The 16,531-nt window shown below is 37.7% G+C and overlaps 1 protein-coding gene across 9 annotated transcripts in view; it reads left to right on the forward strand.

Annotated features, from left to right (window-relative positions):
* Window positions 1-16,531, forward strand: part of abi1a (abl-interactor 1a) — a 71,417-nt gene that overhangs the window by 51,101 nt on the left and 3,785 nt on the right. The window contains exons 4-9 of one of the 9 annotated variants that reach the window (XM_081352669.1): window positions 2,901-3,004; window positions 3,154-3,294; window positions 8,328-8,428; window positions 10,192-10,251; window positions 13,598-13,795; window positions 15,593-15,679. In XM_081352669.1, the coding sequence (XP_081208795.1) occupies window positions 2,901-3,004; window positions 3,154-3,294; window positions 8,328-8,428; window positions 10,192-10,251; window positions 13,598-13,795; window positions 15,593-15,679 (691 nt within the window). Of the gene's footprint in view, window positions 1-2,900; window positions 3,005-3,153; window positions 3,295-8,327; window positions 8,429-10,161; window positions 10,252-13,597; window positions 13,796-15,592; window positions 15,680-16,531 lie in introns of all 9 variants that reach the window. The other 8 variants (XM_081352677.1, XM_081352670.1, XM_081352672.1 and 5 more) reach the window with 8 other exon arrangements.

Raw genomic sequence — 16,531 nt, forward strand, 5'->3', positions numbered from 1 at the left:
TAACCAACTTATGCTCATAGAAAAGATCATATACATGCATATGCGGCAGACAAACGCAAATGCTTTTGTGTGCATGAAAAGTTTGGGTGGTAAATCCAAAGGGATGAGGGGTTATTTCCTATAATCACACTGTTTGTGTGAACGCACTGCAGTTCAGACCCAAATAACATGAAATGAGACCGAGGGGTTGAATTGATGTCTGATTCAGACCACTCAATCGAAGAAAGTGTGAAAAGAGGAAAAAGCATTTTAGCATCGCCACTCTCAGCTCTAATGCAGTATAATGCAGGTTTCGAGATTTAAAGTGCTTTTGTCCTGCTTTAAGAGCTCTGAACTGGCACATGCCGATGTTTGACGTGCCTGTATCTCTTTCTCTCCCTCTTTTTGTCTTTCTCTCTTGTTCTATAAATCAAACTCTCTCTTTTCTTGCCCTCGCTAGTGGCTTAAAGCCAAGGTAAGTGTACTTATCCCTTGAACCCCTCCTGCTTTAGTCTATTACTGATCAACTGATTCAGTCTTCCCTGTGATCCAATTACATATTCATATTCCTGCATTCATCCTTACCTCATATAGGCCTGTCACGATAATTCATCTGGTTTGGTTATTCAGTCTAATCACAATTATGTGAGAATTGTGCGATTTTAAATTTCAAGCACATTTTACCATCCAAATAAGGGAAATCATATCATGGTTATTTATTAGATTAGATTTTATATTAGATTATACAGTGTATATATACATTTAACTTGGAATCATAACATATTAGGCTTACAGAAGTAAAATGTTAATTGCTATTTTTTTATGACAGTTATTCATCAATACAAATGTATGATTGTGACAGGCCTAATCACAACCTCATCATGTGCTGTAGTTGTAGATCAATCCCACTGCAAAGTGATCCATCATAGCTGTATTATTTAAAGATTATTACATGTTTTAAAGGTCCCGTTCTATGCCCCTTTTCACAAGATGTAAAATAAGTCTCTGATGTCCCCAGAGTGTGTATGTGAAGTTTGAGCTCAAAATACCCAACAGATCATTTTTTACAGCATGTTTAAATTGACATTTTTTGGGGCTCAGAAAAACGAGCCGTTTCAGTGTGTCCCCTTTAAATGCAAATGAGCTGCTGCTGGACGACACAGGGGGCGGAGCTTCATGAGCTCGTGCTCAGTCTGTCAGGAAAAATTCATCTCACGGAATGATGATAATATCAGAAACTCTCAGTAACGGCGTTCATTTCGAGTCGGACAATAATGCCTACAGAGCCAGATTGCTGTATAGAGATGAAACAGGTATGGTTTAGTAGTTTAATTACGGTTATTATAACGTATTTGTCATCTGCTTGTAGGCTATGTATCCATTATTTATTAATAGCCTACAAGTCTGCTGTCTGAATGATGATCAAACATGTACTGATGAGTTTAATAAAGTTTATTGTACATCACACAAAAGATGAAGCGTCAGTTTTACTTCAGAAAATCACCGTAAGAGCTGAGTAAACACAGTAGGCTAAGTTATAAGAAGTGCGCAAGTAGCCAGTAGAGTTGAGGGAGCATTCCTGTGGGCGGAGGTTAGTCAAGAAACGGTTCTGGTGATGTCACTAATGCAGGATGTAGAGGGGTGTAGTCCAATCGAGCCGTTTTTTGTAGTCAACTTCTGTTAAATAAAATATCTCGCTTGGCATTGAACTTTGAGCTTTATAATTTTACAGATATTATTTATGCTCTAACAGCAACATTACACACTAACTAAAGTTTGAAACATGGAATCGCATGCAACGGGACCTTTAACACTAAATCATGTTCATATGTGGCTGAAACACACAGTTGCCTATTTAGGCTTCTTTTATTTTGTTTGTAATTCAGTGACTTTCAATGTCAGGTTTTTAGTCTATATGATAGTGATAGACTGATATATATTGGCAAGGCCAAAACGTCAACTGATATCTGAGCGTTTTGAGATTGTAGATGAGTATGTTGATAAGTGTTAGTTTCCCATTGTGTATTTATTAAAATCTGCTAATAATTGTTATTGGATAATAAACATATTGTGCATATTGTGTAAAACTTTTTTTTTTACCTAATTAAAATTAAATGCAATTAAATATTCCTATTTGCTATTATTGAAATTGTTGATGACCACTAATGATCAAATGATCGACCACTAATTGTCTTTTCATTTTGAATCAATGGTCCTCATTCATGAAACGTGAGCAGAATTATTTTTTTGTGTAAATCGTATGTAAATCCGCTTGAGGTAAGTTAATGGATTCATGAAAGCGTATTATCAAGAAATGTACACCTGCTCACAACCTTACATAAATAGTGCATAAAATATCCAAACGTTTTGTGTTCTTTGAGATGATACGACTGCATTTGATAACTCTGCAATAATTATAGTTATAGTGCCTAAATTAATTCATTAAAAATTCAAATAAGTTAATTCGGTTAACAAAAGCAACAGCTATGTAGTCCGTTTTCCTTTTTATTATAGATTTCTATTATACTGGAGCCAAAGCTGAGAAGGGAGTTTCCACATTACATGTAGTTCAAGTAGTTGTGATTTGAGATTATGCTAATTGTGAAGAAGTCTGCATGCATAGCTTATTTATGAATTATTTCATTATCATACACACTTTTAACTATCAAATCCGAGGTTACGAATCATTTGTGAGAAGAGTTCTCAGGAAGGTCCATTTTACACACAAATTACTCATATATGTATTATATAATCATGAATGAGGCCCTTTTATTGCAGTAGAAAACTGAACGTTTGGATGAAATCTAATGTTTTGTCTGGTAAAGTCCTCTTCTCAGCTCCATTCCTTTAGTCTTATTTATGTAACCTGATGGTCGAGCTCTGGTCGAATGCTTAAACTGATGTTTTGCTTGTCCAATCAGCAACACGGCAACAATCAGTCAGTCAGAGGAGGAACTCTGTCCAGGACCAATCCCCCGACACAGAAACCTCCCAGCCCACCCTTGGCAGGACGAGGCACTCTTGGGTAAGATCTTATTATATACTTCAGTGTGAAAAGAATGAGCTGTGTGATAAAGCTATCAGACAACACCTCGACACTGACAGCAATTTCAGTAGCAAAGTCGGAAAGCATATGTCATAAATCATATATGCCTGTTTGTTTTAAATATGCAGGCGTAACAATCCTTATAAAACGCTTGAGCCGGTGAAACCTCCAACCGTTCCCAATGACTACATGACGAGTCCAGCTCGCTTGGGCAGCCAACACAGTCCAGGACGCACCGCATCTCTCAACCAGAGACCCAGAACCCACAGGTAACACACATCTGTCTGTCTGTCAGATATCTCATTTTCTCTCTTAATGTGGCTTTTTCCACTAGTCCTCTCCCACTCTTTTCCATGAGCCTCCACAGTTTTATTTCTGAATGTCAGCGCATATTTGACGTCCTCTGGGGGTATAACGTTTTCGCTCATGTTCTTCACGTTGCTAATGTCTAAATGACGATGATCGGGGGGTTTCTGAATGTTTCCAGTGTGCGCTCGGCACTCTTCACACCCACTCGTCTAACATCTGTAAATAATGTCATCACACCAACCCACACCTCAACCGCACTCCAGACCAGAGGGAATAACCCCTCATCCCACTTCCCAGCGCTCACTAAACACAATCAGGACTGCAGCGTTCATGCTCAGAATGACTCGGCCTCATTAGTTAATGCTGACTGTGATGCCATAAATAATACACAACTTTTCATTTGTGTATAGTGGCACCACAACGCCAGGTCTTGTGAGTGTGGCCTGCTGAATCCATCAAATACTTGTCTTAAAGCGAAGAAAGAATTTTGCTTCAATTACCTTCCTCCATAAAAACACAAAGTAGAAATTCTGAAGAATTGTACTGGTAAAATTACAATGAACTTAGTCGTTCAAGCTTCTAAAAAGATGCGAAAATCCCCATGAAAGCTCAATGCAATTTGACTACATGCAATATTGGGTAAGACTTTATTTCACAGTGTCCTTCTTACACAGGTTACATGTAGTTGCTAAAGTAATTACCATAAATTGTGCATAAATACATGCAACTAACCCTAAACCAACCCCTATTCCTAACCCTACAGTAAGTACAAAAACATGTAAATGATTACCAACTCCTAACTTTTGAAGGATATGGTGCTTTTGTGTCACTCTTGACAGCCTCAGTTCTTGGTCATTGTAATGTATGAAAAAGAGTGACATACGAGAACAGAGATTCATTGTTTTCACTTCAAATATATTTTTACTGAATAATCTTTGAATGCTGTTTTCAATTACTGATGTGTAGCCGACAGTGTTTATCAATCGATGTGATGTTGCAGCGTCAGCAGTTTTTTATGCACTTCTTATGTGTGATTAAGATGAAGTATGAATGCTTGTCTCCACTTGAGCCATTATCCGTTCTCCAGAAGCATTCATTTGCTGCTTATTCAGCTCTGTTTATGCTGCCTTCATCCTAAGTTCTTTGGGTGCATTATGGGTTACAGTGTCAGTTAAGGTTACATTTACAAATGGATCTAGTAATCTGGGGTCTCATTTATAAAACTGTGTGTAGGATCCTTACTAAAAGTGTACGTGCGCTGAAAGCCAAAAATGGCGTACGCCAAAAAATATTCAGACTTATAAAACGTACGCCAGAACCTGCGCAGAATTCACTTTATAAATCCCAGTCAGCGGAAGATTGTGCGCACATGCGTCTCCACCTCGAAATAACCATATATGGAGCTTACAATGCCTAGTTTTACTATGCAGATCCTCATCTGCATATCATTTGCATATGATTATTCATCCACGTGATAACGTTTAACGGTACAAGACACATTACATTAATAAAAATCATGTAGTAGCCTATCTTTGCCTTGTTTTTGAATACACAAATAGTTTAAAATACATGTTTTTCTCAATCTTTTCCACTGGCTGAATTGTATTTTTAATTGATTTATATTTTTTAACGGAAACAGATAGGCCTTGGGCATTGTTTGCACGAAACTATTTTCCAAGGCAATCTGGTATTATCATGATAAGCAATTATCTCTGTGGTTAAAACATTAAAACACACCACGCCACAGGAAAAGTGTTCAAAAACAATCACATCCACAACAAATATTTCTATTGATTGAATATAAAAAATGTTTTAACTTCTCAGTAATGATTTCATGTTTAAGTGTTCTCCATTAATTTGAATGGCATATTTAATCTAAATGTTTATATCAGAAGTAAAACATAAAGTTTAAATCATTATTTTATTTATTTAAACTGTTATTTGCGTCAGTTTCACTAAACGGCCAACGCGCTCGCTGGCGCGGACATTTAAGAAGGGATGGATATTTGCTTCAAGTGATAGGCTTGGTGAGAGAAACTATATTTGTATTATCTTTCTGTATATGTCTTTAGATTTTCTGTCTAAAAGTGACCAAAAAGACATTTAACTCCAGCTCACCATCGGTGTCGCCAAACTGCTCCATCTCCAAAACGTTCGTACGCATGGGTCAGAGTTTGCGTGCAGGTGCGCACATTTTCTCGTCAAGTTTGTTTTTATAAATCACAACTTAAGCGTCGGAAGTGGCGTACGCCTCTTTCAGGGCCTGTTTTGTACGTATGCAACGGTTATAAATGAGGCCCCTGGTGATGTCGAGTAGTGATATCTTTTTTTCTTTTTCTTTTTTCTTCTTCAAAACAGTTGTGAGTGTTTAGGTCAGGGGTGCCCAATCCTGCTCCTGCCGATCGACTGTCCTGCACAGTTCATCTCCAACCCTAATCAAACACACCTGCCTTTAATTTTCAAGTGATCTTGAAGACGTTAATTGGTTGCTTCAGGTGTGTTTGATTAGGGTTGGAGATGAACTGTGCAGGACAGTCGATCGGCAGGAGCAGGATTGGGCACCCCTGGTTTAGCTGTTGGTCAGATGACCAGATATCAACTTAAGTCAAATTGATTTATATAGCGCTTTTCACAATACACATTGTTTCATATCATAATGTGTATAATATAATATTAGAGCCGGGCGATGATGGAGTTACATTTTGCGACAATACAAGTAATCAAACAGTGAAAATATGCCATACAGGATATATCACCCTTTACGAGAATGCTCTATGCATGTGGATGAAGTTGGACATACTTATACATTCAACTTTATATAAAGAGCTGGGCAATAAGTTACATTTTTAGACCAAATAAAAAAAATCAGGCAAATGACATTTGCACTGTAGTATGTATTGCTTTACGTGAGTAGTGTACAGTATGTATGTGGATAAGATTAGATGTGATATAGCCTATATATAACGATATAAACAATCACACAGCTGAGATGTGCTATATTGTATTAATTGCTTTACATGAGTATACTGTATGTATGTAATGTATAATTTTTAACAATGGGTGATTAATATAATTTACATTTAACACTGCTTATTAGTTACATTTTTAAATTGCGAGAAAGTCACAATTGCGAGATATAGAAAGTTAAATCAATTATATTTAAAAAAAATCAAAAATAAGTCTGAATTGTGAAGTATTAGCTCACAATTGCAACAGTAAATTGTGGGATACAAGTCGGAATTGCCGTTTTAATTTTGTTTCTGCAATGGCGGAAACTAGCTTCTATATGATCTTCTCCTAAACTCCTATACTAGTCTTTCAGAAAACCCACAGAATAATTTGAAAATTATTCATTTGGAAAAGATTTGCACATCTCTAGTTAAAATCAGATCATTTAACTCGGTCTCCGTTTAGATAACGGGGCAATAAAGCCTGCGCTGTTCTGATGAGATCTCTTGCAGTGCATCATGGGAACCCCTGCAGCTCTGGTTTTTACATGGACACAGAGGATCATGTGGGGGTGTAACACTGATGCAATGATGCTCGTAGCTCCAGTGTTGAATAATCCATCAATTGATCTGTGTTGAACATACGTGTAACTACGTATGGCTAACGTAGTGCAATGTGTCTCAAAGCCAAGTGTGTATCTAGGTCACTTTACCATGTGAGCCTGTGATGCTCAGAACGGAGCACTAGCTTATTTCTTACTGAATACTACAGTATACGATGTTCTGCTTGCTGTTCTATGTGGAACATTATGCATGATGTGATGAAAAGCATTTAACAGTAGTGTTATATCATGACCTCATTGGCTTAGTTTGATTATCAAATCACAAAAGCTGTGATTTAAAATAAATAAATAAATAAATACAGAATATATATATATTACACACTGACGGCTCATGATCCAGTATTGAGTTTGGGTTACTTGTGTATTTGGGAATGCAAAATCTGGCAACTATCTTCTCTAACTTGAGATGAAAAGCGCTTAGAAAGCATCTGATGTCAACAAAAGAGATGTTTTAAGGGTTGGCTCTGGTTTTCTGTCAAAATAAAAGATTCATGGTTTAACACTTGAAGATTGAAGAAATTACGACAGACAGTTGTACTGTGAAATTAAACGCAGTATTATATTTTTCTTAATAGTCGTTTTTATTTTACAGTGAAAAACAGCAATATTTATTATTTTAATTATTTTATTTACAGCACAATTCTATAATAAATAATACATATTAATTTATTTTAATCAAGTCATTTTCATGTATATAGTGCTTTTAACAATGTAAATTGTTTCAGAGCAGCTTTACAGAGATAAACGTATAATTTATGGTAACAGAGATTGTTTTGGCTTTATAGCGGTTCTTTAATGAAGTTATTTTCCAGCTAAAGTTAGTTTTGATTGATTCGCTTCCGTCGCAATGATCATTTGTTATTAAATTAGGGGCCGCTAAGACGACACCATTCTCTCTACACAGACTTTAAACGCGAACCTGTGAGAAACACTGATGCCGTTCACATGCGCATTAAGAATTGGTTCTATAGTTATGTGCGTTTGAATATATGTGCGCAGGTTTGTAATTCCCTACAGACCAAGCCTAAACAAAGTACTGGCGTTTCCTTAAAATAAAATAAAATTCTGTATCAAAAATTATGTCACTTCGGGGTAGGTACGCAAATTGAGTTTCCCGACAACGCTTTATCTGTAGAGTGGTAAAGGTGGTAAATTTTAGATTTATAAAGATACATTTTTTTGTGGTATTGTTGTCTTTTGCAGTCTAATCTAATGAGTTGAGAGAAAGATCACTGTTGATATTGCCATCACATTGAAAGTCAAATTGCATTGTGGGATACAGTACTCCTCAAAGTATTCTCTGTTTTAGTTGATGTAGTAGGTGTGTAAAATCCACATACTATAGTATGCACTCTGCATGCTTCAGAAACGATGATATGTATGCTGAGAACTGTGTCTGACTTCTTCTCCATCTCTCTGCAGTGGCAGCAGCGGGGGAAGCGGCAGTCGAGAGAACAGTGGCGGCAGCAGCATCGGCATTCCCATCGCTGTGCCGACTCCCTCCATTCCCAACTCAGTCCCAGGTGAGCTGCAGCCCACATACAGCTGCTGCTAAAGCACGAAGCCCTAGGTTAGGGCCAGCCGGAGAATTAGACTTACACTTCACATGTGGGTATTTAACGCTGCAGTGTTTCCCGTTCTCTAGAGTGAGAAGCAGGATTAGTTGTTCATGGCCTGATTCTTGCAGCTAAAGGTTTGTCAAAGTAGGCCACTACACAAAACAAGGACAGGTAGAAATAGAGAGGAAGTGGAAAACTCTAAAGGGTGGTCTCTCTGCAGAGAACAGGAGAAAAGAAAAGAGTTTAGTGAGAAAAGAGGTCGCTGTCCTGTCCCCCCCCCCACCTCCTGAATCCTTACAGTCACCATAGCAACACTGCATCAGCACCTTTGATTTCCTTCTCCTGGATTAAGGTTATTTAGTGCTGACAGGACTTTTGAATGCAGCTTCTCTGTCCTTGTACTTTTTATTTATCTGTTTGTGTACTTTCATAATAACATTTAAGGTTTTTCCTCTAGGCTTTGATGAAGGACTATTTTGGCTCCCAAAACCCAGTGAGCTACCTACTTAGGCTGCATTTTAAGGCATCTTAAACACATTTTGGCTATTCTAAACTTTTACGCCGAGACGCCTCGTTTTAGACAGCATCAGTTGTGCCTTTTATGGAGAAGACCGTTGCATTAGAAAATTAATTCAAGATGGCGCACAGAGTTGAGGGAATGTTGATTATACTTGCATCATTAAGTTCTGAATATTTGATAAACAGAAAATAGTTTGTATATAATAAACGGGTTCATCAAAATATCAGTTCAGATGAGTTCTGTCTAAATAAAAATTGTTTATAGAGTGTTTTTTGGTCCAGAGCACTGCAGGAGTGAGTCCTAAAACACGGAAACAAGTTAGCATGTTCACCCTTCCGGGTCCATTGTCCAGAAGTCAGTGGGTTTTAATGGGTTTTGTTATTGCTTTTAAATGCCTGAAATAAAGTCTGTGGTTAACAAAAGCTCTAGATATTCTCAAGTGTTATTCTAAAAAAAAAAAAAAATCAGTAAAACCCCTTTGTGATATTTTTAAGCTTTTATGTGCGTTGATAACGGAAATTCACAGGAAATTCATCTAATCACTTTTACTGCCTCATTGTGTCTATAATCACACTCTTGCAAACTATTATAGCTTGTAGATTTTAAATAAAGATTGAAAGAGTTGTCAGAAGCTATAGATGATGTCATACTACTGTGGCATAGTTCGTTTATGGCGATTGTATTTATACTTCCAAGTTCCGCATTTGTGAAGATTATCATGGTTAACCAAACGTGTGAGAATTCTCAGCTTTTGTTGGTCAGAGCTTTTTTCTGCAATAATACAAAAGTCAATGGAAAAATCCGTTGATTTTTTTTGTGTAGGGAACCGGGGTGATGCAAAAACGTTGCCAAAAACGTTTGGTGGTTGTTAAAAATGTCGTCACTGCAGTTCTCCATATAACACATCTATTTACCCAGTGATTGTGTTGTTAGCTTAGCATCAAAATCCACTGGAGTCAGTTTAGAGTCGAGTCTCCCATGTGCTTCGTGTATCAAGTGCTATTTGTGTGCCACGAAAAGTTGCTGCCCACAAGGATAAAGGATGGTTAGGATGCTGTCTATGTAGACAGCGATGTAGCTCACTGGGTTTTGGAGCAGAGCTTAGTTTTTTGTGCGCTATTAATGAATGGATCGCGCTCAAGGTGTGTTTTCTCTGATATGACGTTCTGACCCGCAGTCGAACACTCATGGGCTGCTCCTCCCCTAGCCCCTCCTCCTCCACCCCCCCTCCCCGGTCAGGGTCCACCAATGCCAGCCGCTGCTATAGGTGAGCCCCGCCCCCGATCCCATCGCCAACTGCACAAAATCTGATCCAGCGACACCGGCGTTACCGTCCCGCCATCCACCTGTCCGTCTGTGGATGCCAGAATGGGCCGCTTTTGGGGATGGTGGTGGTGATAATTGTTATTTTGGGTGGTGGATTTGTGCTTAATCAACCAATTTAAATCAATGCACTGTGGAGAAGTCTCTGAACTGCCCTAGAGTATTTCCCATAATTCATTATGTTAGTGTTGTTTGATAATGGAAAAAATCCAGTAGACCTATTCATACCAAGGACAATAACTATAATGTTTTAATAATCATTCTAATTCTGTGAGAATAGGAACAACACCGCAATTATAATGATAATGTCAAAGAGGAACAATATTGTTGGAATCACTTTCAGAACGATTGTTTCTTGCTGATTAACAATAAAAACATTGACAGCCAATCAGAATCCATCAGACTTTGAAAAGCTTAAGCATTTAAAGCGGCAGAGCGCACTTAGATCGCACAAAACTGCAGAGCGCGCTCAGAATAAACAGAACGTTATTGTCTGTTGGCGTGGGCGCTAATATAGTTGTTATAATTGTCTTTATTATTATTGTTCTTGGTGTGAATGGGCCTTTAATGGGTTATTGGGGATAGTCCACCCAAAAAAGACAATTCTGTCATCATTTACTCACCCTCATGTTGTTTTAAACCCGTACGACTTTCGTTCATCTTCGGAACACAAATGAAGATCTTTTTGATGAAATCAGCTACACAACTACCACTTTGACGTTTATAAAAGTTCATAAAATTGTAAAACTAATCCATATGAATTGAGCTTGTTAGTCCAAATTTTCTGAAGAAACATGATCACTTTATGATGAACAGATTTAATTTAGGTTTTTATTCACATATAAACATTGACCAGTGAACGTAATTAGAAGCTCAAAAAACAAACCTCATTGGTTCTTGTGGAAGCTCAAACATGCTGTGTAACATAAGAATGATCCTCATTGGTTCTCGCACGTCATGTGAACATGCTTGAGCTTCCGTTTACCACAACTGATGACATGCGAGTCGATGAATGTCAATGTGAATAAAAGCCTAAATTCAATCTAAGCGATTGAATCTCTTCAGAAAAATTTAACTAAACCGTTCAATTCATGTGGATTAGTTCTACAATCTCTTTATGAACTTTTTGAAGCATTAAAGTGGTAGTTGCGTAGCTGTCAGGGACGGAAATCTCTCAGATTTCATCAAAGATCTTCATTTGTGTTCCGAAGATGAGCAAAGATTTTGGAACGACATGAGGGTGTGTAAATGATGACTGTATTTTAATTTTTGGGTGTACTAACCCCTCTCATTAGGAATGAAACATTTCCCCATGTGGATTTGGCATTGGATTTAAGCTTTTTGAACTTTGAACATGCAAATTCACCACATTTACCAATATAAAGCTTCTTGGTTTGGAAGCGACTTCTAAGTACGCTGTGTTTCATGAATCACTAGTGTAGGCAATGGACAATAAACTTGCTTTTTCTGCTAAATTTCACTGAAGTTTCACTAATGTTACCTCACCTTGACATGGAGAAACTCAAGCTGTGTCTAGAATCTTGAGGGTGGGCTCTCTTGACTCATGCCAGACTTAGAAACTGCATAGCAATGCCTTAGCAACCACCTTAAACAACCTAGCATTGTGTTTGTGAGTTGTCAGAGACTTCCTCACTGCAGGCTCTTTTGAAAGATCATATTAGCCAGTGCATGACGAATTGACTAATTGCTTTTGTAAGTGCTTTGGATAAAAGCTAAATGCTTAAATGTAATATGCAAACATCATATCCCATAATTCTGTTCATTAGAACGGGTTTTCACTGGTTCCACCTCGACACATTTGGAATGAGAGGTTCATCCTTAAATATTTGTATTGTGTTCATATCATATGTCACTGGTGAAGGCTTGTGGTGCCACAGTGATGTTTGTCCACTGTGTTTGTTGTTCGCTTCGTCCTGGCCATCACTATCAGGGAGAGCGTGTCTCTCTAGGGTTTCCCTGTAATCTGATATCTGACACTGTCAACAGGAAATGTCCCTATAGAGGAAATCCCATCTGCAGTGTACACACACGAAGGACTATATTATTACAGACACAACTACAACATGGTACTCTTTCTCAAGGCCTTTTCTAACTTTGCACATTGTATTGCAGGTCCTGTTGTAGTGTTGTATAATTACATTGCCATTGTTTGTAGTTATTAATGTAAAATGGCTGTGAGTTTTCATCTAATGTTGGGTTTCTCAAACCCAGGTTTTCTTTGCGAATCTGATGAAACATGCCCTGGTCATATTTAAACCAAAAATCAAAAGAAATATTACAATATAAAATGTAATCACTTTTGAGTTTCTCATTGATTTCTATGAAGATTCTAAATTAAATTCTCGTACTGTAATACAGTAATATAATAAAAAATGAAAACTTTTAAAAATTAGTATAATGTTTTATAAATCTACTTTTTGGTTTGTTTTCTTGCCTTACAGTAAGTATTTGAAGGGATATATTTGCTTAATATTTGTGAAAATAAGGACCAAAAAAAAATCAGACTTCACTCGATTAATCGCATCTACCATAAGTTTGTTATAATATATATATATATGTATGTATGTGTATATGTATATGTATATATATATGTAGTACGTACATACATGCATACATGCGTGCATACATATATACATGCTTTCATACATACATACATAGACACACACACACACACACACACACACACACACACACACACACACACACACACACACACACACACACACACACACACACACATATATATATATATATATATAAAATGTCATATATATATATACATATACATATACATTTATTTGATTTATTTATACACACATAAACTTTTGTTAGATGTGATTTAAAGTGATAGTTCACCCAAAAATTAAACTCATTTACTCACCCTCAAGTTGTTTCAAACCTGTATGAATTTTTTTCTTCTGCTAAACGGACAAAAAAGGATATTTTGAACAATATGGGTAACCAAACAGTTGATAGGCCTCTCTTGAACTTGAGTAAATGATGACAGAATTTTATTTTTTTGGGTGAACTGTCCCTTTAATCTCGATTAATCGATTTGACAGCTCTATAAAAAGTATGAAAAGTATAAAATATGACCTGGAAATGTGCTTGACGTGTTTCGTTGGATTCGCTCTTCTGCCTATTAGTTATTTCCTCAAATGAATCTGTTAAACCATTCAATGTCGGGAATCTTGTGTTGCCTGCTGTAATTCACTGGCCACTCCTGGACTTTCTCCTGTCTCTGTACCCTCTCCTGTGGGCACTAACAGCGGTGGCTGCTGGGCCGGGTCTCGGGCCGATCCCCATGTCCCAGTTCGGCACGATATCTCGGCAGATCTCCCGACACAACTCCAACACCTCGTCCTCCGTCTCCATGGTTTCCGCCACGGGAACGTACCGCCGAGCCCCGTCCGTGTCTTCCCAGTTCTCCCTGCAGCAGCCGCACATTAACGGGGGCACAAACGCAAGTAAGACACGAAGAACGCTGCACGAATATACAGACACGTTCAGACTCACATCAGACTGAATCACGCACTTGACAGTTTAAATTCAGCGATAGCAAGTGGAAAGCCATATCCATGCATCATAAAAGGCAGTTATCTTTAAGCTCGTCCCGTCTGTGGAGAAGGGAACAGCCTGTCTCTTCCCACAGGTGTGCGGACGTACACACTAATGTCATTAAGAGCGGAAAAGCCTCCGATTTATGATTCGTGAGAGCACAGGGCCCGTGGCCACCTGTTTATGAATGGAGATTTAGTGTGAGATCTGAAATCCCACTGTCAGATGTCCATGAGCATTAGAGTGAATGATGGTTAAATCGGCATCGGACGTGAATGAATCACACATCATTCATGCATTCAGGGGAAAATCCTTCTCATTTAACTAACTGCTCTATTTAATGAACTAATCACACTGTCTAATCACAATCATCTGTCACCATGGGGACAGTGGGTTTAGTTTTTTGTGTTACTTTCGTCTAATTGTGCAACAGTTTGTTTTTAAGAAGTGTTTAACAAGTGTTAAGAACAATTTTATCACAACTTTTTATATTTTGGTTGATGATGATCTTCACCACCGTTCCAAATGTTTGAGGTCAGTACAATTTTTTTTAAAGAAATTAATACTTTTAATTAACTAGGATTAAATGCAATAAAAAAATGACAGTAAGGACATTTGTTATAAAAGATTTTCAGATAAATGCTGTTCTTCTGTATGTTCTATTCATCAAAGAATACTGAAAACATTTATCACAATGCATTGCAAAAATGTGAAATAGCGCAATTGTTTTCATCATTGATCAATAATAATAAGAAATGTTCCTTGAGCAACAAATCATCATATTAAAATGATTTCTGAAGGATCATGTGATCAAGGATACTGAAAATTCAGCTTTGCATTGCAAGAATAAATTACATTTTAAGATACAAAAAAAATATTTTAAATTCGAATAACATTATTATAATATTTATTTTATACTATGATAAATAAATAATAAATAATATTTATATTTACTTATGATCAAATAAATGCAGACTTGATGAGCAAAAGCGAAAAATCTTACCGACCCAAACTTTTGAACAGAAGGGTTTATTATGATATACAATACTTATTTATGTTTTTGTTTGTTTTTTTACTTTTCCACTGCAAAGTTGAGGCCTTTTGACCTTTTCTTCTTCTGGATTCTACTTTGCAATGAAACAACTTTTGCAAAAATTATTCTAATGCTATTTTATCTGGAAGATAAGATTTTTTTTTTGCTTCAAATGTTTTAAATTGAAACATTCAGTCCTGGAAAAAAAACATGGAGATTAATACAATCTTAAATGAGAATTGTGATATTGATACAACTACAGCTTAAAGTGTTACTGAAAAGCAAGATATTCATTGGTCAAAAGGTATGAGAACGCTGCCGATTTGTTATTAGATATCAAATTACCAGATAGAATGTCATGTTCAGTCTCTCTATATCTATATAGGATTCCTATTCCTATAGGACTACTCTTCCCCACCTTCATTATGTGGGACTGATGTTTTCTTTTCTCTTCCTGCTTTTTTTTTTTCCTCTTTCCTCTTGGTCTCTCCTGCTCTTTGTGTTTGTGTGTGTGTGTGTGTGTGTGTGTGTGTGTGTGTGTGTGTGTGTGTGTGTGTGTGTGTGTGTGTGTGTGTGTGTGTGTGTGTGTGTGTGTGTGTGTGTGTGTGTGTGTGTGTGTGTGTGTGTGTGTGTGTGTGTGTGTGTGTGTGTGTGTGTGTTGGGTGGTGTTCAGTGTGTATGGCCCCCCCTCCTCCACCCATGCCCCAGCTCACCCCACAGATCCCACTCACAGGTTTTGTGGCCCGAGTTCAGGAAAACAGTAAGTCTGACGGCCACGTTTCTCACCCTAGCATGTGGATGTGTTAGAGGTTCACTGCATGCCTCCATCTCCATCTCCATCTGTTTGTGAAGTAGTCAGTGTTCATTCCGCGTAGCGACTGCAGGTCAAAGAGTGCATGCGTATCGCCATTGTATAATTCAGTTCACTACAACAGATCGAAATAAAGCCTTTGCTAACGCCTAAAGCCTGCGTTTTCTGAAAACAAAAAGTGTGTCACACATTTACATAAGTGTCTATTGCTTTATGTAACCTTAAAGAGGCTTACTAGGCTGTTTGGGGCAAGAACTTAACGTTTTGTACTTGAAAGGCGCTCATTGTTTTTAGTCAGTTTTACGTGTGCTCTTTACATTGGGTTATATTCAATGGCGATAAAGCATGCCTCGTATACACACTTGCCCTGCGTGTGATATTGGACGCTGTTTCACGGGCTACTTTTGTGTATGGCTTTTTGTTTGATTTGTACCCAGCAAGCTTAAGGTAGGGCTGAACCACACTGATGCACCATGGGAAGGATTGAAACATTTTATCCCAACGTTTCGCCAGTCATCAGAGCAGCCGCATCGGTTAACTCACACACTGCTGACAGAGACGTTTAGCTCAAGGACACTTTGAGTGCACTGAATCGTTCAGAAAGAAGGATACTGTGGGTTGATGAAGTTGTCATTGTAGGTTTGGTCTTGAAATGCCTCCAGAGTGTGTTTTGCTGCCCTCTCATGATGCATTCTGGTACTGTGAGGCGTTTTTGAGGTAGTCTCACAAAGCCAGACTGTCGACTATGAGCACAACCTCTGTCAGTTCGCTATTTTTTTTGTGTCTAAGTGATAGTTTGGA

The sequence above is a fragment of the Scardinius erythrophthalmus genome (genome assembly GCF_964197995.2).
Source record: "Scardinius erythrophthalmus genome assembly, chromosome: 22".
NCBI classification, from domain to species: domain Eukaryota; kingdom Metazoa; phylum Chordata; class Actinopteri; order Cypriniformes; family Leuciscidae; genus Scardinius; species Scardinius erythrophthalmus.